Below are 21878 nucleotides of genomic sequence, written 5' to 3'. Positions count from 1 at the left end.
CATGTTAAGAAGGCAGGGATGTTTAAAGAGGAAAAAAACGGAACACACAATTTCACATTTATTTGTCAAAATCTTTGCTTAGGAAACAAACAAGCTGAACATGTTCCCCTCTTCTCTTGAAATAAGGGTTTGGGTCCTACTAGCCAGGCCTGAAGCAGAACAAAGTAGAAAACTTTTTTCTCCCTAACCATCTACCAAGAGCAGCGATGGGAAATGGGGCAGATAAGGCTGGCTATATTTGTGCTAGGGAAAGGGAAGTGAACAATATGAGTCATCTTGCTATCTTTGAGTATCAATGGGAACAGAAGTCCTTTCTGGACTGACCGTGTTCCAGCAAAGAATGTTCTGGCGTGCAACTGGGCATTGAGGAAAATCCACTGTGTTTGGACACACTGTAGAGAATTTAATCACCCTGAGCCCTCCCCAAGTCCATGCAAGGCCCTAATGGCTGAATCCCTCACTCAGTACCACACTGGCTCAGACATGGGCTGTTTATGTTCTACTGGGCCAGTAACATCTGGTGGCCAGTGAGCCTTCATGTTATCACATTACTGAGGCTCAGCTTTTGATGGGTCTCCAAAGAGCTCAGAACAGAACCATCTTTCATGTCAGACAAGACGGACAGAAGGAGCAGGGGGTGGGCAGAGGAAGAGTTCACATGGAATGGAGAACACAAGGGGACTGTGGGGAAGACAGTGACACACGGGGGTGATAAGATGGCTAAGTGGGGAGGAGATGACGATAGGCCCTTTCTCCTCCTCTGGAGCCCACTGGTGTCTCTGGAGGAACTTGGATATACTCAGGTCATACATACCCTGATTCTACTTTCTCTTTTCCCATCTCCCCAGCACTGAGTCACTTTGGAACTCAGTGTGGCAAACTATTCAGTCTCCTAGACCCTTCTAGAGACTTCTAGAAGGGACAGGGGAGCAAATAATCAAGAAATCTCATGATGTGAGACAAAAGGATAAAAACTCACAGAAGATGACCAAATTCCTGTTAGGTAGTCTCAGCTAATTCTGCAATGGGCATTTTGCTCATCAACAGAATGTTTGTTTTTAAAAAGAGGCCACTTTTGGTATAACCCCAATTCTACTTTTTTTTTTTTTTAGAGATTTACTTCATTTAGAGAGAGAGCATGCGAGCAGGGTGGGGCAGAGGAAGAGGGAGAGAGAAAGAAGCAGACTCCCCGCTAAGCGCGGAGCTTGATTCCATGACCCCGAGATCCTGCCCTGAGCTGAAACCAAGAGTCGGACGCCCAACCGACTGAGCCACCCAGGTGCCCCACGGATGCTACTTTTTAGTAGCACCTACATATATATGGATTCAAAGTTTCCAAAAGGAGCTTTGTATAGGCAGAGTTTAAAAATCCTTTGAACATGTCCAAACTTGGTATTTATTGTTTTCCTGGAAGTTTCAATATAAGAAATTTCGTGGGGCAATATTTAATCTGATTTTCAAACCACTGGTACTATGGCGTAAACACGAAGATTGTATCAATTCTTTCACAGAACGTGCACTGTCACATTCCCTAATTTAACAACTAATGAGCCACTTCCAAAGTTTCCTTGGACTCTCCGAGCGGTGTAATCTGGGAACAGAACAAGAACCAATGGCACTTGGCATCTGCCGGCAGAGGGAAGACAGGAAAGAACTCGGGACCGGGAGGTAGAAGGCCTCACTTCTCACCTTAGCACCACTGCTTGAGAGCCATGTGGCACGGAACAAGTCACTAAGTTGTTTCTGGGCCTCAGTTTCCAATTCTGTAAAACAGGGCGACTGACACGTGCCTGGCTTCTCTACACGGCTGCTCTGAAGACCCCCAACTAAGAACATCAACAAAATCAGCAAAGCCATCTGAAACCCCCGAAGACCCGTGTGAATAGAAGGCAGAAGAATGGGTCTTCGGCCTTGGATTTGATTTGATCTCATCGCCGTGAAATCAAAAGCCCCTCTGTACAAGTCCCTGACTCGAGCAGCAGGCTCAGCCGCAGCCCACTCTGGTGGGGAGGAGAGCGAGGTGCCCAGCCTTGGCAAGGGCAGGCCGTGTCTGTGCGCTCAGGTTCTCTACCCTGCTGCGCCACCCCACTGCCGGTCCAGACGAGAGCAAGCCACCCTCCAAATGAAACCTCTCTCTGCAGAATGAAAGACAGGGATCAACTACACACATTTTCACATAGGATTTCGGCCAAAACACTTCCCAGAAACGCAAGTCGCCTCTAGACTCCCGGTGACCAGATCACCACCGTGGACGATGACCCACAATAAAACCAGACCGGCTGCAAAACACCACAGACTTCTGGAAGCACATGTGATGCAGATCAGACTTTCTCCATGTTTCCTGTCTCACACTTTCATCTCTTTCTCCTGTGTGCTGTCTGCGTGTCTACACGGAGCGGAGAAAGGCGAAAGATAAGAAAGGCTGTAAATGTCAGAGGCCAATCATGGATCTGGAAAACTCTAGTCAGAAGACAGGAAATGAAGCCCTGGAAATGAAAAGGGCCCAGGGGCAGGTCTGGCTGCGATGTAGACTGGTCCCCAAGGTGGAGTATTCAGGAAAGCCTTGAATGACTCACTTCATTATGCTCCAGGCAGTAGATCATCAGCTCGGAAAGAATGACCACGCCGGTCCGCCCCACCCCGGCGCTGCAGTGGACGACGATCGGGGGGTGCAGGCTCCTGGTACCTTCTAGCATGCTGTTGGTGTGGCGACGGACCGACTGGATCTCCTCCAAGTAGGCTGCAAGACACAGTGCAAATCCCGTCACCAAAGTCCTACATGGCTTTGCATACGAGGAGGAGGAGGGGGAGGGAAAAAACCAAGGGTGAATCTTTTTCTTTCTTTTTTCTTTTTTAAGTGACAATAATTTACAGTTCTTACAAGACACTAATTATTTGGCTGGTACCCGCCATACAGTCCTGGATCCAGAAAGGACCAGCTGGGAGTCAATTAGTCCACGGGAGAATTTGTTCTTTAAATTAAATAGTTCTTTTTTAAAAATTAAATTCTGTTTTCCCCTCCGCAAATCCCAAAGTCCCCCAAGCAGATGATTCTCGACATTACTTACAGCAATTCCTACTATTAACAGACTGGGATCAGAACACCAGCTAGGTCCCCTTGAAACGCCCGCCTGTCAGAGCCAATTTCTGGTGGAAAGAGCATCCATCTGCCCCTTCCTCCTTCCCCTCACTGAATGAGTGAATGTCAACTGAGGCTTGACTTTGTTTTTAGATTTAAAAATAGACTTGGGGGGTGGGAGCCCTGCTTCTCAGCTTAGATTCCACGTGGTTACGTTAGCAGCTCAAGATGAGCCCTCCCCTTTCTGGAGGCGACGTGTGTGTGGAGTGGAGGGGTCCTGTCACCTCCTGCATCCCTCCTGACATCTGCCCGGCTCGGCAGGGCTGTGTGGGGGTCTGCTCACTATTCCAATGGGGCACGAATGAAAAATTACAGCAGCACAAGCCTTAACGACTTCTCTTGTTCATGGTCATGAAAAAAAGGAAAAGTCTATAAAATTGTAATCCTCATACAGTCCAAGGACCGGACAAAGGCAATTAGTAACAGAGATTTTATAGTAGCTAGCTCAGGGGAGAGAACGATTTGAAGGCTCTTGATACTCAGAAAACCTCATCCCAACGCAGCACTGTAAACAAGACTGCGGAAGCGCTCGAATTGTTGGAGAGAAAAAAAAAAAGTGAGGTCAAACCCGTCTCGTAACTCAGAAGCATCTGTTTACATACAATTAATACGAACTCCTATTTGTGCTTTTATCACCTTATGCAATTACAAAGTCATCTGAAGTAGGCTACCCGAATAAACGATTACCACCATCACCATCACCACCAGTAATGTAAAATGAGCTAGAACAAAACGAAACAGAGGGAAGGCAATCGGAGATGACCGGGCAGAGTAGTTAGCATCCGGGACCAACGTGAGCTAAATATCGTGTGTGGAATTCTCACAATTTTTCTGTAAGAGGGGAAAGCAATTTGGTGGCGCTCTGTACACACTGTCAAAAAAGGCAACGTTCACACGCAAAAGAGAGGGTTTTTTCCTCGTGCTAAATTTAAGAAGGAAAAGGAATATTGATCCATAAAGCAGATGCTACCACCACACGGAATTTCACAAAACACAGAGAAACTGGATTAAAATGGATGCTTTCTCTAGCAGTCACGTTAATAAAGTTCTTAAGCTGTAATTCAGTGAAGACTTCTCCAGGCTGGGCGACAATGTGCCCTGAGTCCCCTGCCTCCAGGGAATCTAATTTAAGCACAGGCAAGAATCTTTTTAAATTCCTAAGAACCCAGAAGATCCAACATTTTGAAGACCTCCCAGGCCCCCCGGACACTGGGTTTCTTAGAAACATAAATAAACTTACATTGTTTAAAAATATTCTCTATGGGGGGCGCCTGGGTGGCACAGCAGTTAAGCATCTGCCTTCAGCTCAGGGCGTGATCCCGGCGTTGTGGGATCGAGCCCCACATCAGGCTCCTCCGCGATGAGCCTGCTTCTTCCTCTCCCACTCCCCCTGCTTGTGTTCCCTCTCTCGCTGGCTATCTCTATCTCTGTCGAATGAATAAATAAAATCTTAAAAAAAAAAAAATTCTCTATGGTGGTACCTGGGTGGCTTAGTGCCTTACGCATCTGACTCTTGGTTTTGGCTCAGGTCATGATCTCAGGGTCGTGAGATCGAGCCCCGCGTGGGGCTCTGTGCTCAGCAGGGAGTCTGCTTGAGATTCTCTCTCCCCCCTCCCTCTGCCTCTTCCCACCCCCCCACCCCGCACACCCTCTCTCTAAAATAATAAAAATAAATCTTTTAAAAAATTTTCTATGTTTTTCAGTAATTTAGATGGGACTTCCTTAAATTGGTTCTGATTGAGATCAGACTATAATTTTAATCACTTTATCGACTCAATCTTCTATCAGATTGAGTCTATTGACTGTTTGCCAATCATCAAACGGATCTATTTTTATTGTTTCCACTTTCTGCATCTTGGAGAGAATTCTAGTAAATCAATTAGCAAAAGATTACCAGAAAAAAAAATTAAAAAGAGCACTGTTAGGAGGAAAGAAAGTTCTTCAAAGGTCCCTGCCCTCTTTATGAATATTCTGAGCTGCAGATAACTGTGTGACCTCAGGTGAGGCACTAACCCTCTCTAGATCTTGCTCTGTGTCCTTTGGTTCCCATCACCCTTCTGTTCTCTGTCAGTGGCCACCCCCTCGCAGTCCCGTCGTCACTGCCCCGCTGGGAAATGAAGTACTTGTGTCAGTGAACGGGTACACATCAGCGCTTCCCACTGGAACCTGTGAAATGGGACTTTTAGGTTCTTGAAAACCTATTCTCTCTCTCCCTTCTCCTCTCTGCATACCTCCTTTCTAAGTGAGTACCAAGATAAAATCAAGGGTCTGACGGTCTCCAATATCCAGATGATGTTCCCACTGTTGTCTTCTGTCAGCCAGAGCGTCACCCACACAGCAGGGACTGAGTCTGCCGAGAGCCCACGGCCTCACCGGGGGAGGAAGGAATGGGGTGTCCCCACGAGTGCAGGACAATTACGTGAGACTGTGGAAAAGGAAGGGGAGCATTGTAGCCATCCCCAAAAAGCAGATGGCAGTGTCAGATCTCACCTCCGGCCTGTCCTCCCTGGCCTGCCTTTCTCAGGAGACCGTGAGTGCCTCCCACACAGAGCCGGCCTCCGGCACCTAAAGCCTCACCCACAGCCTACGGAGCAGTGGGCACGCACTCCGTTTCTGGCTTTTCAAATACAGTACTGCAGATATTGTAGGTCAACGAGCTTCGAAGAAAACCATACTCAGAAATATATATATAAAAGGATGAATTCAAAAATGATAGTTTCAAAAACAAGCTGATTTCAATAATCCCCAGTATCTTAATCAGACGTAATCAGAAAGTACTCATTGAGATTTCTGCTATTGGGAAGGGAAATGCAGGGCTTATGAGCTGCAAACCCCCATGAACAATAAAAAAAAAAAAAATAAGTGTTTTTCACAGGGTTGTGTGTAACTATCACCAGTACCCATTCTAGAATGTTTTCATTGCCTCAAACAGAAACTTTGTACCCATCAAATAACAACTTCCTATTTCCTCTTCCCCCCGTTCCCCTGGTCCCTGGAACCTCTACCACCCTTTCTACCTCTGTGAAGTCTTCTATTCTGGATACTTCATTAAAATGGAATCATATAATATTTGTCCTCTTGTGTCTGGTTTCTTTCACTTAGCATGTTTTCAAGGGTCAGACAAGTGACATCGTCAGAGTAGCCATTTATTAATGACTACCTACAGGCCTACATCAAGATAGAACGAACTAGTTTACCACAGTTTCAGCTTATTTGGAGAAAAGGTAAGGAGACTGTGATAAATGACACGTATTATTCTTCTCTGTTCATACCATATGGAGGGACATGTATTTCAATGACATAATACTTCTGCCACTTAGGAGAAAGCATCCTCTCTTTCCCTTTCCCTTCCGACTGATCAGACCATTGATGCAGGTGGTAAAATTTTGACTGGGAAGAAAAAACTTACATAAAAATCCTTGGACGTCCTCTGGGCAGCCGTGATCTGGCCAGTCCGTATACTGCAAATGCCACACCGTCCTTTCCTGCCCAGACAAAAGGTGCTTGACCTTCAAGCCTGTGGTTGCATAGCAACCAGAATCTGTTCGGAACTTTGTGGTGACCTTGAACTTGCCATAAGTGGCGGAGCTGTGCTTGGAACCCAGTTTGGGCCAGTATCGGTGGCTCTTGGTTCTTCCACCTTCCTGAATCACACACAAAAGCAAAATCGGAAATAAGTCAGGGGAAGCTCTTATCCTCTTCATCTTAAAATCTGAGGACGGAGGAAATGAGTAGCTTCTAGGTCACTAACTCAGGACACTGTGCAGTCTCCATCACAGAGGGGATCCCCTGAATTGAAGCTAAGACCTAATAACCTTCACGATGGTAGTTACACCAAGGAAATATTCCAAAGACTGACCACTGAGTTGCAGCTGAACTTGAGAAAGAAGAGCTAGTGCAGAGGGACCAGAGGCAGGAACAAAACGGGGTCTATTTTTGAGGTTTGCACAGTTCTACCAGTGGAGTGGTGAGTGGATCAGACGGTGGCTTGGAAGGAGCCCCAGAGCAGGAGGTGGGAGGAGCCGGAGGAGGGCTGAGCCGCGGGCAGAGCTGTGGGAGGGGGCCCGCGCACTGGGGCTACTCCTCCCAGGAGCCCTGATGGCTCCCCGCGTAAAGCCACACACCCACGGGTGACACCAACGCTCCCGCCCTGATTATCTGCATGAACGAGTCTCCAGTCTGAAGCACACCTGCCTCTTTTACTGACCAACCCTGTGAAAGTCGGTTTAGCTGAGGCTTTCATTTCTATCACTTCTGAGTGGCCAAGTGGATTACAAATTCCAAGAGACTGTCAGCCTCTGGCTGCCACACAGATCACCAGCCTTCGTGTCTGTCACGCTGGCCCCTTCTGGTCGCCCGGGTTTCAGCTCAGCTGCAACCTTCTTGGAGGGCCCCTGGCTGTGCGTCCAATTGAAAGTAGCACCCCCACCAGTCTCTATCCCACCACCCCTTCCGCTTCCTTCGCAGCCGTGACCCCTACGGAGCTTCATTTGTTCATTTTGTATGGTCCCTCCCACTAGGACAGCAGCTCCCTGGGGACAGGGATCATGCCTGTCTTGTCGGCCACCATGCCCCTGAGGTCAGCACCGACGACCCACTGCCTTGAGTTGAATGAATCCCTTCCAGTAATGCGATTTGATAAGACGATTCTAGAGATTTTATGGAGAATTTACTCTTCGTGGGAAGGTCAAACGGGTCAGCTGAGAGAGAAGTACCACTGGCTTTAGGGCCTGAAGTGCCTTTCACCACTCTCTGCTTAAGGGCTTGTTCTGGAAAGCAACTGCTCAGAACAATGAAGGAAATGTGACTTTTTTTTTTTCTTCTTTTTTCCCAGTTCACTCTGCTCCCGGCCTTTAAAAATTTGAAGGAAGGGGGTATGCCTTAGATACTGGTGAAAGACAGATGAAGCTGTTCCCTAAATGACTTCAAAACGTCAATAAAATTTCATGAAAGGAAAAAAAAGGAAGTGGTTAAAAAAAAAAAAAAAAAGAGAACGTGACAAGAGAAGAAATACACAACTTCTTCCCTTAAAGACAGTGAGCTCCGAGCAAACTGCTAGGTTGACCGGAGGCGTGTGCCAGTTTTTATAATACCACGCAGAGTTCTCTAGTTACAACAGAAAAACCATGTTTGACTTGGCAAAGAAAGAAACAGATTTTTTTTCCCCTCTCCCCAAAGAATAGAGACCTCTACAGGAACAAGAGTTTCTGGTCTCTTTTCAGCTGATAAGCATGAAGGCGTGTGGGGCTGGCCATGCCTGAGGCTGGGAATGCGTGCTGATTTACCCACCGCAGCCCCAAAGTTTTCCCTCAGATTCCATGGGAAAGATGAGTGCTTTGTTTGGCGCACAGGAGCGAGCTGGCTGCACCGAAGTTTGGTTCTTAGTTGTTTGTCTGATTGATTTTAGTTTATGGCAGTCTAAGGAAAAGCGTTAAAGAGCTGGAGGAAAATGGGATACGACAATAAATTATCTTTGGGAAATAAAACAAATCTATGTGGGAGAAGAGAAAAGAAACGCGTGCCAGAGAGAAAAAAGATTCGCAGAGAAATGGTGCTGTAGGAAGTAGGATGAGGCACCGAGGTCACCAGAGGCCCCCCCCGCCCCCCCGGAACAGACGGCTGTCCTTACCTCTTCCGCGGTGACCATGGCGATCACGTTCGCTCCCTGCTCCCACACCATCTGCCAGAAGTCGTGGCACGTGTGTGGCAGGGGCCCCTGAGTGGCTATGTAGTGCCATTCTGCCCCACCAACCACCACCTGGAAACCAAGGAAAGCAAGGGTAAATGAACCCCGAATCCAGGACAGCACTGTCTGCTGACCAGGGGTCCATCTGTCTCTACCTGAAAACCTTGGGTAATATTTTTTAGGCCAAATGGGTTTGTGCCATTATCGAAAAGGCTGGTGACACATTCTCCCATGAAAATACTTTTTGCCACCCAAGCCTATTAAAATACACCGATTTTTTTGTCTGTAATTTACAGTAATTATATACAAACTAGTGAGTGTTAAAAACATGCACACACACACACACACAGCACATGACCCTATGGGTGTGTATAACCTAACAACACTTGTACTTACTATGTACAATGTACTCTGATCATTTCTATTCTTTCCTCCTATCTAGTCTATTTCCTTTAAAACACACACACACACACACACACACACACACACACACACACACACACACAGGTTCCTGATTACTAAATTGATTTCACAGCCCACTATTATATTGTGACCCACAGTCCAGGGCACAGTACTCTCCGGCATTCATTTACACGATAAAAAAAAAAAAAAGTGTACCATGGAACAACATGCCTTTGGAAGCGATGTCTTTGCGCCCATGACCTGCTATGAACCGTGTCACAAACGCCCGTCGTTCCCGCAACTCCACGGCGCCATACACGGCACAGGTGTTACGAAGGTACTTACACCAACAATACATGATATCTGACTGTTAACTTCCCCCTTGTGCAGCACCACAGTATCCAAACCAACTTGGGAGTCATGAGATGATTCTAGATAATAAAAGTAGAGCCCCACGCAGCCAGGGGATCTTGGGAGGATAATTGTGCAGCTCTAGGTATTAGTGGCAGAGAATCCTGAGTAAGCGGTGCCCAAAGTGTTGAAGGTCCTGCTGTCAGGGTGAAATCGTGCCCTTCGGGGGTGTTCTGTGTTTCTTTCCATTCTGGTGCAAAGTCAGGCCTCCTCAGACGTCCACCAGCGCAAATCTCAAGATAGTTCTTGGAGCATGAACTGATCATTGTTTGAAACTTTTTTCCCTCATTTACTTTATGAAACTATATACTAAACTCGATTCCAACAAAAACAATGTCAGTTATTGTCTCATTACACAAGACATGTTTAGGTCAAAGCTGGCAAGCAGAATCCATTTTCCAAGTACTGGTGGGAGATAACATTCATATATTGGCTGGCTGGCTAGGAGTTTCATTTATCTGTGGAATTGTGATTTTCAACATTAGCCTCTCTGGCACCCAACATATAGGAACCATAAATACTTCCAGAGTATGCGGCTGCCTGGGGCCTTTCAGCAAATTCCAAGTATTGACAGGAGACCATTAAAAACTGCATTAAAAACGCAACGACCAACGCTACTGAGGTAGATTTTCACAGATGTGATGATTCTACCGCTGGAGCAAATCAGTCTCTGCTCTGTGTTAATAGCTGCTTGGAACCCAGGGAGAAAACACTGGCAAGATATACAACTCTACTCAAAAACGCAAGGACAAGTTCTTGCAAGCTCTATGGGTCTATTAAATGCACCCATGTCTAACCCGATCCACGAGATGAAATGTAAGCCTCGGAGAATATAGAGGAAGGGGACGCTTCTGTTAACGACACCCAATGGGCGCAGCTGATGCAGAGTGACAGCTCTTCCAGACAGCAGATGGAAAATGATGAAGGACATTTGGCCCAAAGAAGAAGACAGCACAGTATCGCCATGTCCTATTCCAAAGACATTCTACCAAGGGGCAGCTGTGCGATTTGCAGCTTTGTTTGATTCGTGATTTTGGTTATTATTTCATCATCTAAATTAAGCCCAGGAAATGTTTTATAGTTTTTATGGTTTTAGTTCTTACTCTCAAAAATGGGACTAAAATACTCAATATGATCCATAATAGTTACTCCTCCATATTTTTTGACAGTACTTTCTGGTACTTGAAAATATACGTGTAGTTATCTATGCTCTGTGTACAAAACCCCTACGTCCAACCACAGTATTCTTTTCCTATTCTGTCCTCCAACTATTACAAGGGATACACGCAGCAGACCTCTGGCTGGATTTTAGAAGCTCAAAGGGATCTACCAAAAATTCAGCTACAGGGGCGCCTGGGGGGCTCAGTCGTTAAGTGTCAGCCTTCAGCTCAGGGCGTGATCCCAGGGTCCTGGGATCGAACCCCACATTGGGCTCCCTGCTCCGCTGGGAGCCTGCTTCTTCCTCTCCCACTCCCCCTGCTTGTGCTTTCTCTCTCGCTGGCTGCCTCTCTGCCTGTCAAATAAATAAATAAAATCTTAAAAAAAAAAAAAAAATTCAGCTACAGTCGGAAAGTCCAATGAAGAAAAGGAATAACTCCCAACAAGGCCAGACACAGATTTCTAAGGTTATGATCATAAAAGACTATTAACATGAACTGTGTATTATTTAAAAACACTGTGCTGTAGGGGCGCCTGGGGGGCTCAGTCGTTAAGCGTCTGCCTTCGGCTCGGGGCCTGATCTCAGGGTCCTGGGATCCAGCCCCACATCGGGCTCCCTCCTTCGCTGGGAGCCTGCTGCTTCCTCTCCCACTCCCCCTGCTTGTGTTCCCTCTCTCTCTGGCTGTCTCTATCTCTGTCGAATAAATAAATAAAATCTTAAAAACCAAAACGAAACAACACACCCTGCTATAGTATCAGTATGTGAATAACTTCTCCCACTTTGGAGATCAGTGCACATACACTGACATTCTATTACTAGGAAGACTGAGGAAGGGAAGCCGTTTAGGAAACACTGAACCAGAGACACATGTATCTAGAACTCTAAATTCTAGCTGGGGGCGAGCTACGCTAATTTTAAAGTTGATGAAATACTGAGATATGAAGATCTGAGTATCCAAAATACTAGCAAAAATTTAATGATATTCACACACTGAATAACGCGGCCAATCTTGCAGAGTTCACTACCAACCACACCTTTATGGCTTGTGTTTCAGTACGTCCGCTCTCCTAAATAACATGCAAATTCGGGACTTCGGTGGGACAGCACGTAACCCGTGGCAGTACCAGGGAGAATCGGTAAGTTTCTGTGGCTCCTGAACATCCAAAAAGCTGCAATGACAGGAGAAACACGGTGCCTGCGACTTCCAAAGTCTCCACCGTGTGCCCATTACGAACCAAAGAGGACAATCCTGGGCTTTTCCTCGTGAGCGTTTAGGGAGTTCTAACAAAGAGAGAGGAAAAACTAAAATCCTCGGTGGGGAGCGGGCTGCAGAAATAGCTGACCTGGGGTTTTCCCGGAGGCTGCGAGGCTTGCTTCTCTCTGCAGTGATAGACATGCCCTTCCAGTTGGCTAAGACGCACGGGAGTTCAAAAACACTCCCTCGGGGGCTGGGGACGAGCCAAGATGCTCCCTCGGAGCCCTACGATTTTTTTCTCCCTGCATTTTTACCTCTAACCCAGCAGTCGTCCACGAGCCTCCCCAACACGCTCCCCTTCTCACCTTGATATGGGAGGCATTGATGTAACCTGTATTATTCTCTTTGGTCGGGATCAGCTCCACTCTGTTCTCCTCGTAGGGGACCACCTCGCGGATGCGGCTTCGCTCGGCGTTTTCGGGCAGAGCAGCGGTGCTGAAAATGCCATTCGCCTTCTTCTTTGGAATTTGCTCATATTCTGTGAACACCATTCCCTCTTCTAGCTTTTTCTTCAGGGTCCTGAACTGCAACAGAAATTAATCTTCAGCTCTCCGGATTACCTTACCCAAAAACTCCAATGAGTCAGATCCCTTGAAATATTTACAGTGATCGTGTTAATAAGTAGTTTCAAGAGCTACAACGAATGCTTGGTTATTTGGTCTCCTTATTCACCATACTGCTAGTTTCTCTGGCCCAATAACCCACTTCCTTCTCACTCACACTTTAGACAGAAGTGGTCAGTAAGGCCAGGCAAGAAGTGAAATTCAAAATCAATATTTTCGTTATTAACACCTCTGTTTAAAGTCCTAGTGATAAGAAGGACTAATTGCTCATCCCAATTATCCAAACATCCTTTTCTCCACTTCCAGAGCAGGTGTGGTTTTGGGGGGGTTTTTTTGAGCTAAATTTAAGATGATACTGGTCCACAGTTCCTATTTCTGAGGATGAGATCCTGTCTTTTATTTTCCCATGGCCAAATTACTAATTACAAACACATGGTATTCGCTGGATTACATGATTCCGCTAAAGTCCCTTCTAGAAAGGTTTAAACCTTTCTAATGCTTCATATATACTGGCAGAAGTCTCAAATGGAAATGTTACTAGCACTCTATTAAATTTACACATATTTCTTAACCGGACAGTAACTTCTAAGAACTAAAGGAATACCTTTCTTCACCTCTAAAACACTAGCAGGCAGCTTCTTCCCACTTTTCAAAACCAAAGTTCTCACCATGCATTTTCCTAACAATTATAAATCAGCCACGTTTTATAGCCAAACAAGGGGACGGTCTATTAAAAGAATTCTATAAATGTATGGGTAAGATAATCACTCCCTAAGAAAGGATAATGGTTTCCAAAATTCACAGAGGTTGAGAGCTACCGTAATGGCTTAACTTCCTCGTTTTTCAAGAATAGAAACAGGCCCAAAGAAATGGAGTGACTAGACCAAGGCCACGCAGCTTGTTAGGGGGCTGGTCCCGTGAGGCAGACGTCACTGCGCCAACTTGACTAAGGAACTGGAGATGCTGGAAAGAATCAATTTAATAGGGGCACCTGGGTGGCTCAGTCGTTAAGCATCTGCCTTTGGCTCAGGTCATGATCCCAGGGTCCTGGGATTGAGCCCCGCATCGGGCTCCCTGCTCGGTGGGAAGCCTGCTTCTCCCTCTCCCTCTCCCCTTGCTTGTGTTCCCTCCCTCGCTATCTCTGTCAAATAAATAAAATATTTAAAAAAAAAAGAATCAATTTAATACAATGCACACACCGAGTCTTGCTAATCTCAAATTGGAGAATTAATTCATCAAACAAACCTTAGTGCTGGCATGTCTGGGCAAGGAGCGAGCTCTGGAATCCCAAGAGCACAGGGACTGAACCACACGTTGGACCAGCGCAGCGCTTACCCTCTCGTCCATGGGAACTCGGGTGGCATCAGCTCGGCTCTCTTCCCGCCCCGGGACCCGGGCGACCGAGAGTCCGTTCAAGGCTGCCAGCATGAGCGGCCGCTTCTGCGCCTCCAGGCTTGCCATCTTCTGTTTCTCTAGATTCTTGCGGCAAGAAAAGGCATGTTCTCATTGTTTATTATGCGGGTAGAAGGCTGGAATGTGTTTTAATCTCCCCAAATCTGTAACTCCCCAGCCAAGGAATGCAGACAATCACCAGCAGTGGGGCAAATTCAGACACAGCCTTCCCATTATTCCCACTGTGCCTGCGGAAGCCAGTTCCTCGGGACCCTGAGCTTTTACCTAAAAATGGATGAATGAATGAACTAACGAATGCACAAGTAAGAACAAAGGCTCCGTGCAAAGACCCCCTTGCCACAGGGCTCCCTCAAAAAGAGAAAAAAAAAAAAAAAGCAAAACTGTGTACTAAGCAAGAGACTTCTGGAAGGTAAGGGCTGAAGGAAGTCAGGAAGAGGGAAAGAGAAACAGTGTCATGAACTATCTGATCCCGTCAGGGTGATGGACCTTTTACACAGATCAAATGATAAAAAACCTATAAACATTGTTTGTTGCATTGTTAAGAAATCCTGATACATAAACCATAAAGAAAAACCTTCCCCGGTGTCCGTTCTGAGGCACTGAGATAGAGGACGTCAATCCTACATGGAAGTTCTGGTCCCTGGGATATCAGCCCTGATATGAGGGCGGATGTGGGTTAGCAGACTGGCCCACACCAAAGTCTCTGGTCATCTGACATGATCCGTGAGGCACTACCCTTCCTGCTGCATCCAGAAGGCCCCAAGGAATGGGCACCATGGCTCCCAATGACCACGGTGGGACATTACTGAATGGGACGCAGCTATGGGAGAATATGGATTTGGGGGCTGAGCAGCCCATTCCCGGAAAGGGCTGGAGGCCAACGCGTGGCCCTTGTTTGTGACATTTTCATTTCTTCCCCACCCTCACCTGCACCAACATTCTGAAACTGGATCAGTCAGAGTTCTGGTTGTTACGTCTACTGCCGAGCTTCCTGATGCCCCCCGAACAGACTGACGTATGAAAGAAATCTCCTTTTACTCAGGCAAGCCAGTGAGAGCGCTTCCCCAAAACTGTTTTGCCTTAGAAGGCAGAAGAATCGCGGGACTTCCGAAAGCTTACAAGCAGCGGACCTTAACAGCATTTAAGATTTTGATCCTAACAGAAGCAAAACCACTCTGTAGAGTCCTTTGGCTGCCACAGGTGAGGGGGTCATCTTATCCCTGGTTTCTCTTCAAGCTTCAGGTATTTTTTTCCTGAGTCTATCATTTATAAGTTTACTCCCCCGAGAGGTGTGGTGATGGAGCCGTGGTGCTGGCAGAGGACAAAGAGTGGATTATTCCAAGAGTGGGGAGACGGGCGGGCAATACAACCCCACAGGCATCCCGTCAGCCTCTCAGTGTCACCTACAGTCAGAACGGAGCTCGGGCCTTTCTGAGTGATCGCCACCGACGAGATGCTTCATTGACAGGGCCGACCCAGCAGAGAAACTAAAGCAACATCTACCTCAGAGGAAGACAAACTGTGAGAAAGTGAGAAAAGTGCCGATTCACCTTCCACCAAAAGAATGGCCCTGGCTTCTCAATCCCAGGAGGATTCTGAAGATTCTGGATTTCAATTTTGGGGTTTTTGTTTGTTCCCTTTTTTTCTGCTGTTACCTCTTGTAACTGGGAACATTTCACTGCCTCTGCAAAATTCTGAGAAAAGCAATCATGTTGGAAAAAAATGTCCCTAAGGTCCTCCAAACAGTCCTTCTGCTTCCTTCCCACCTGTACCCTAAGGTGACACTAACAAGGCCTAAGGCAACAAGTAACTAACTTGTCTTTCTCAGGAAAGGATTACTAGTTATCTCGAGAACACCGAAACCCCAGTGAGAAACAATTTCTCTTAGTTCCTTCTCACTTATCCTATCAGCTTGTTACCAGACAGAAAATATAAATAACTCAAAAATCTGATTTGGCCTTTTCTCTTCCTGGCACCTGATTTCGGGTTCAGGGGCGACAAACAGTGACATTTCCTCAAGGCAGCAGCAGGAGCCGGAAGGAGGAGCTATCCCAACAGCAGGCCTGAATCATCCATCAAACAGACAAGTGGCTCCAAAATTACGGAGAGTTGCCCACAGGGGACATTCTCACCATACCTGTCCCCCTCCAGTTCCCCTTTGGTTCAATTTTCTCACTGTTTTCTTATCCTAGAGACGCCTGGACAGCCTTCTAACAAGCCAGGCACAAGCCGCCCGTGGTGGGGAGGGCAGAGGAGCGTCTGGGATACGGGAAGGGTGTGGGGGGATGTTCCTTCATAGAAAAGAGCAGATGGAGAACCACCCCAACCTTCAGAGCCACGGGCACTGTCACCACCTCACCGGCACAGCGGCTCAGGGAAGAACCTCCTAGTTCTTCTCTAAGGTCAAGACACCAGCCAAGGGCAGCAGTCCCTGAGCTCCTGAGTATACATCATTTGGGGAAAAAAAAAAAAAATCTATGGAAAATGAAGTAGGGATGGGGTAACAATGTTCCTGAGCCACATACAATTAAGGGGTGAAATGAGTTATTCACTGTTATCCGTACGGATGGGGTGGGTGAGCACATGGAAAAACAGTGGAAACTCCCTTACATCTCCGCGATGGTGCGTGAAGCTCTGTGTAGGGGGTCAGGGCCATGGCTTTGGATCCGGGGTTTTGCTGAACACAGGTAACAAGACGAGAGGACAGAGATGGCCAATATCAAATCAGAAGGGGAAACAGTGAGGCCGAATGCTTGGACTGATAGGTTCTTGAGCTGTGGTAAAGGAGCCTCTGGGGCCAAGACGTGCTGAAAATCTATTTCTACCAACACAGGACTTTTTCCAAGCTGGGAAAGTTCTCTCCCATGGCGCCACCTCCGTGTTTCATTCCATCCCCTAGCCAAATGGTTTTACTGGCCAGAGGCACAAGCACATCTTTCACAATTTCCCTCCAGGTCTGCAACAAGTGGAAAAAGTTAGGCCTCTACCAGATTCTTAGCACGACTCTACCCACGGCCAAATCTGGGCTGTGGGGAACGTCCCGAAAACTTGTCTGAAGTAATAAAGTTGCTACGGATTAGATTCCTGAGCCCCAAAACGTGGCTTCCTTACAACTTTGGCCCCTAACTGTTCTCTTCAGCTTGATTACCCGCTGGGGTGCAGGAAGACTTATAAAGGGAGGGAGTCTACGAACCCCCTCAGAGCAAATTTTAACTTTGCAGCTCTCCTGGAGCTCCTAAGTACCAACCGCCTCATGGTAGAGACGTGGTGCCTCAGAGGAGAAGTCAAGAAGGGCTTGATCAATTGTAATGAAATGGCTTTTTATTTTTTAAGGGAGTGGAAATTTCCAGAACAAGCAGCAATGGTAATCTGAAATATTTTTTTTAAAGTAGCAACTACAGGGGCGCCTGGGTGGCTCAGTCAGTGAAACGTTTGACTCTTGGCTTCAGCTCAGGTCATGATCTCAGGGTCATGGGATCGCACTCAGCTCGAAGTCCACTTAAGATTCTCTCCTTCTCCCTCTGCCCCTCCCCCGACTCGCTCGCTCTCTCTCTCTAAAATCAAATGAATAAATAAAATGTTATGGTAACAACTGCAATCCAGCTATTTTCTCATTAGGAGATAATTCACTTCATGGGTCTGTGCGTGCACCTGTTACCTATACATTCTTGCTCTGACGATATACCTGGCCCCCCAGCTGGCACTTACCCTGAATAAGAGCTACTTATGTCTACTATCAGGCATCTTCAAATATTATAAGTGTGTGTAGATGCATGCACGTACTCACACGTACGTGTGTAAATTCTGATAGAATGAGCTTAACGGGGAACTGAAGCTCAATGGTGAACCTGCAAGTTTCCTGCGGTGTTCTTGGTTTGCGTTAAACATCTGTTGAAAGAAAATCTGCAAAGAAGGCTGGACACACCAGGGTCCAGTCAATATCGGTGAGCCATCCTGGCAGAGCTCTCCACACAGCGCTGCACTCTGACACTATCCAATGGGAGGGAACATGCTTTCCCCGAAAGAACGATCAAGGGATGCAGGAAGGAGAGCTCCTAGCAGGACATCTGACCCTGAATAAAGAGCATGATGCTGGCCTAGACTCCGTCTCGACAACCTGCCTGCAGCGTCCTAACCCCACGATAGCACTTGGTGCCAAGTATACCAACTAGGAGCCCTGAATGAAGACGGAAGATTTAGCTGAGAGAGTAAAACACAAAATTTTGTAAAAGAAAAGTGCCTGTTGAAATGCCCACGGATTCTCGAACTCCCTAACACGTTCCCTGGATAAGCCCCACCTTCTCCAGTGCCCAGCACCCGTGTGCTTTCATACTCCGAGTCATGGCAAAGGCGCAGAGGGGGTGGAGGGGTAGACCCCGGCCTCGCAGAGCAGGACACTTACCCTGAGGGCCATCTCTCTCTCTACAATGCTGTCTTCCAGGGAGAACATCTCAGACACGGGCCTCTCCTTCACAGGCTCTTTTTTGACCCGCTCCTTCACGCTTGTCAGGTCGGGTTCAGAGATGGACGGACCGAGGGAAGGCCCAGCCCCAGCCAGCTGGTCAGCTCGGGAGACGCTGATAGCCTTGGCCGGCCCGTGTCTCAGGACCCTGGCCCTGGCCATGGCAGGAGGCAGGCTGACCTGGTCCTGCCTCAGCGCCCCATTGCTAACACTCTTCCTTGGGCCTGGGTACTCGGGTGGGGGTTTGTTTGGGATGCGGGCCAAGGCTGCCTGCAGCTGGGCACTGTACCCCAACTTCTCCCGGAGCATGGGGATCTGGGGCACCGACCCTGGGGCCTCCTCCTCCTCCTCCTCCTCGCTCTCACTGCTGTGGATCAGCATGGTGGCATCCGAGAAAGTCTTCTTGTGGTGGTAATGGGGAAGCTGGTGAGCCTCGTGGCTCCCCGGCACCTCCTCGGGGGGCCCCTGCTCCCGGAGTGTGTTTCGGCGAGCCATGGGGATATTGAGTGACTTCAAGGTCATGGCTTCCATGCCCCGCACCATGCTGCTCATCACCTCCAGGCTATGGCGCTTATTCACCGTGCCGTGGTGCTTGGCGGCCGTGAGCGGCTCGCTCACCTCCTGCAGAGACTGGTGCACCACCGGGGAGCTGTCCTCTTGGAAGGTCTTCACCGAGAGCTGCACCTTGCGGGTCACCAGGTCGGGGCTACTGCCGCTGACATACTTGTGGCGGTGGCTGGCGAGGTCCGGGGTGCTGGTGGCAGGGCGCGGCCGGGGGTAGGGGGGTGGGGGCCTGAAGAGATAGTTTTTGAGCATATGGGCCGTGTTGTAGGTCTGGGTGCCCTGGAGCTGCATGTTGGCCAACTCCGGCGTGCTCACCGTGTGCGAGATTGCACTTGCCCCCGGCTTGCTCGGCACCGTGCTGTTCTTTGGGTTTACCGGGTCAGACGGACTGACAAGTTTGCTACCGTAGCCTCCCTGTGGCCCATAGGGGGCAGTGTAGGGGTGTCGCTCCCGCATCTCGGGCTGGCTGTACACCAGGTCCTCTGGCTGGTTGTAGGCATGCGTGTTGATGATGTTGAGGTTTCGCAGAGACTGGCTTTGGCTGTCCGTGTGCATGACCCCCCTCTTCATCTGCCGCATGACTGTCTCATAATCGGGGGTCGGCCGGTAAGACGGCACGATGATGGCGCTGTGCCGGTGGCTGGGGATGTAGTCAGCCCGCATGATGTCACTCCCCGGGATACTGAGGTTGGAGGACACGGGAGAAGCCTGGATGAACGTCTGGGAGCAGCTGAGGGAGTTGATGCTGTGCACACTGCACACGCTGCCATTGGTGACGGTGCCATTTAAATAATTTAAGTCCAGGCTGTTGTGGGAGTTTCGATACAGGGCTTCTTCATTCCCATGGACAATGCTGTCTACAAGAAGCCAAACAAAGGCACATGAGCCTCCACACCATCCTGCTTCAATTAAGCTCATCCTCACACTTAGGGGCGTGAGTTTAGGAGTCAGTAAAAGTGAAATCCCGCGGTCTCCACCCACCTATTCCATGGAAACACTAGCAACTCTGGGGTGAGATGCCAACATACAGAAGAACGCCTGAAAGCATACTAAAAAGAGAAAGGGAATCTAATCAAAGAAAGCTATGCACATTTGGAACAGTTATCACCTGGGTCAGTTCTTGATTTCGCCACGAGCTTTGAAATCAGGCACCAACAATGGCCCTCCTGCTGGGTAAACCTGTCTTCTTGTTCAGGGTCCAGCAACAGAGGACTGGATATTTGGGCCAGGAAGTCAAGAACATTAATAGGGCAACAGACGTGACGTGACTGAGTACCTACGGCTTTGTTCCTAACTGCAGTGGGAAAGGTCCCTCACCCGAGGGACTGCTGAGCACTCATTACTACCCAAGACAAGCGATGCATCAGGACGTCAGCATGCATGGCTAGTTCTGATCAGCAACCAGAGGAGGACAAAATCACAATCAGGAGTTCTTTTAGCCACTGCCTGAAACTCTCTAGAACTGGTTTCATCACTGAGGTCAATTCACATTAAAATTAACAGTTTAAGGAGGTACCTAAAGAGATAAAAAGTAGATTTCTAACGTCGGGCCCATTCTACGTGTCCAGGGTTCCTTTAACACGAACACACACAAACCCCCCCCCTCCCCCCAGGAAGGCAACCTCTCGCTGAGACACTTCTCGCTGGGCAAAGCACATTCATTTTCACAATGGATTTAAGCACGAGCCAAGTCGAGGAAGACGAGGCAGAAAGGCAACCAAAACACACCCACCAACCAGAAAAGGTGACTAAAAACACTCAGCTGCCTGACGAGTACGGTCATAGACCAGATGAGATGAGCTGGGGAACAAAGCCCAGCAAAACACGGAGACAAAGGGGTCTCCCTTCTCCACCTCTAGTGGGGCTAGGCGCTTTCCCACAGAAGTAGGGCAACTTTGCTAGTCTGCTTATAAAAAATAGTGTTTTATTAAGTAGTCTTGATTATCCAAGTTTCCATACTCACACTCTGACAGCACAGAGAGATTCAAAATAGCCAGCATGCAACAGCACAGAATTATCCACCTAACATATTGTCAACATCCAAGTTTAATATCATTTCGTTTTGAGATGCAGCTCGTGTAATGATGAAGAGCTCTGGCTCAAGAGTCACGATACCAATTTTCCTCTCCAAGCTCGTCCAAGAGCCCTCCTGTACCCCACCTGCTGTATCTGTAAAATGGAATAATAGTACCCTATCTCGTGGGTTTATTTTGAGGATTAAATGAAACAATACGTTGCAAGTGCTTAGGGAGAGGAATTGGTTTTTCAACGTTAATTGTGATTATTATAATCATTATTAAAGGAATGGATTTTTCTCACACATGTTGCATGGGAGTGCTTGGGGAGGAAAAGAGGAAGAAAACAGGTTTACTCTGAGGCAAGACCAAGTGCGCAGACAACGGGCAGGCGATGTGAACAAGAGGAGTTGAGATGATTTGTGCCTTTCTTTCAAGTAGTCTGGATGCCTGTATTCTCTGTCACCATGGAAGCCCAGCTGACTGTTGGTACAAGCTTTCCGACAGGGGCAGTCAGGGTGAAGAGTATTCCATTGGGCTTACTGTCCCTCTCTCTCCTCCAAGCCCACCTACCAGGGGCAGGAGAAAAGGAACTTGCCCTCTGCCTTCTCCTAACTCCCTTGGCAGCCAATTCTGGAAAAATGTTCCTCTCGGGGGCAAATGACATTCCATGCCTTCATAAATCAAAGCTGCTACCTGCTGTCATTCAGACAATGACAAAGTCAAAACAAAAGTATCACTGTCGTCTAAAAAAAAAAAAAACCATCTTTACTGCTTTCAGGTACTCAACTTTTCGTCTTAGGAAGGCA

At 47.8% G+C, this 21878-nt stretch overlaps 1 protein-coding gene across 2 annotated transcripts in view; it reads right to left on the bottom strand.

Annotated features, from left to right (window-relative positions):
- PTPN14 (protein tyrosine phosphatase non-receptor type 14) overlaps positions 1-21878 on the bottom strand; it is a 166003-nt gene that overhangs the window by 3020 nt on the left and 141105 nt on the right. For both annotated transcript variants that reach the window (XM_040636335.1, XM_008701150.2), the window contains exons 13-18: positions 18431-19911; positions 13951-14094; positions 12358-12576; positions 8769-8897; positions 6549-6783; positions 2577-2740 (exon numbers count right to left, since the gene is read on the bottom strand). In XM_040636335.1, coding sequence (XP_040492269.1) covers positions 2577-2740; positions 6549-6783; positions 8769-8897; positions 12358-12576; positions 13951-14094; positions 18431-19911 — 2372 coding nt within the window. The remainder of the gene's footprint in view (positions 1-2576; positions 2741-6548; positions 6784-8768; positions 8898-12357; positions 12577-13950; positions 14095-18430; positions 19912-21878) is intronic.

The sequence above is a fragment of the Ursus maritimus genome, unplaced genomic scaffold (genome assembly GCF_017311325.1).
Source record: "Ursus maritimus isolate PB19 unplaced genomic scaffold, ASM1731132v1 scaffold_2, whole genome shotgun sequence".
NCBI lineage: Eukaryota > Metazoa > Chordata > Mammalia > Carnivora > Ursidae > Ursus > Ursus maritimus.
Note: the sequence above shows the minus strand (reverse complement) of the source record. Positions and strands in the feature narration are given on the sequence as shown.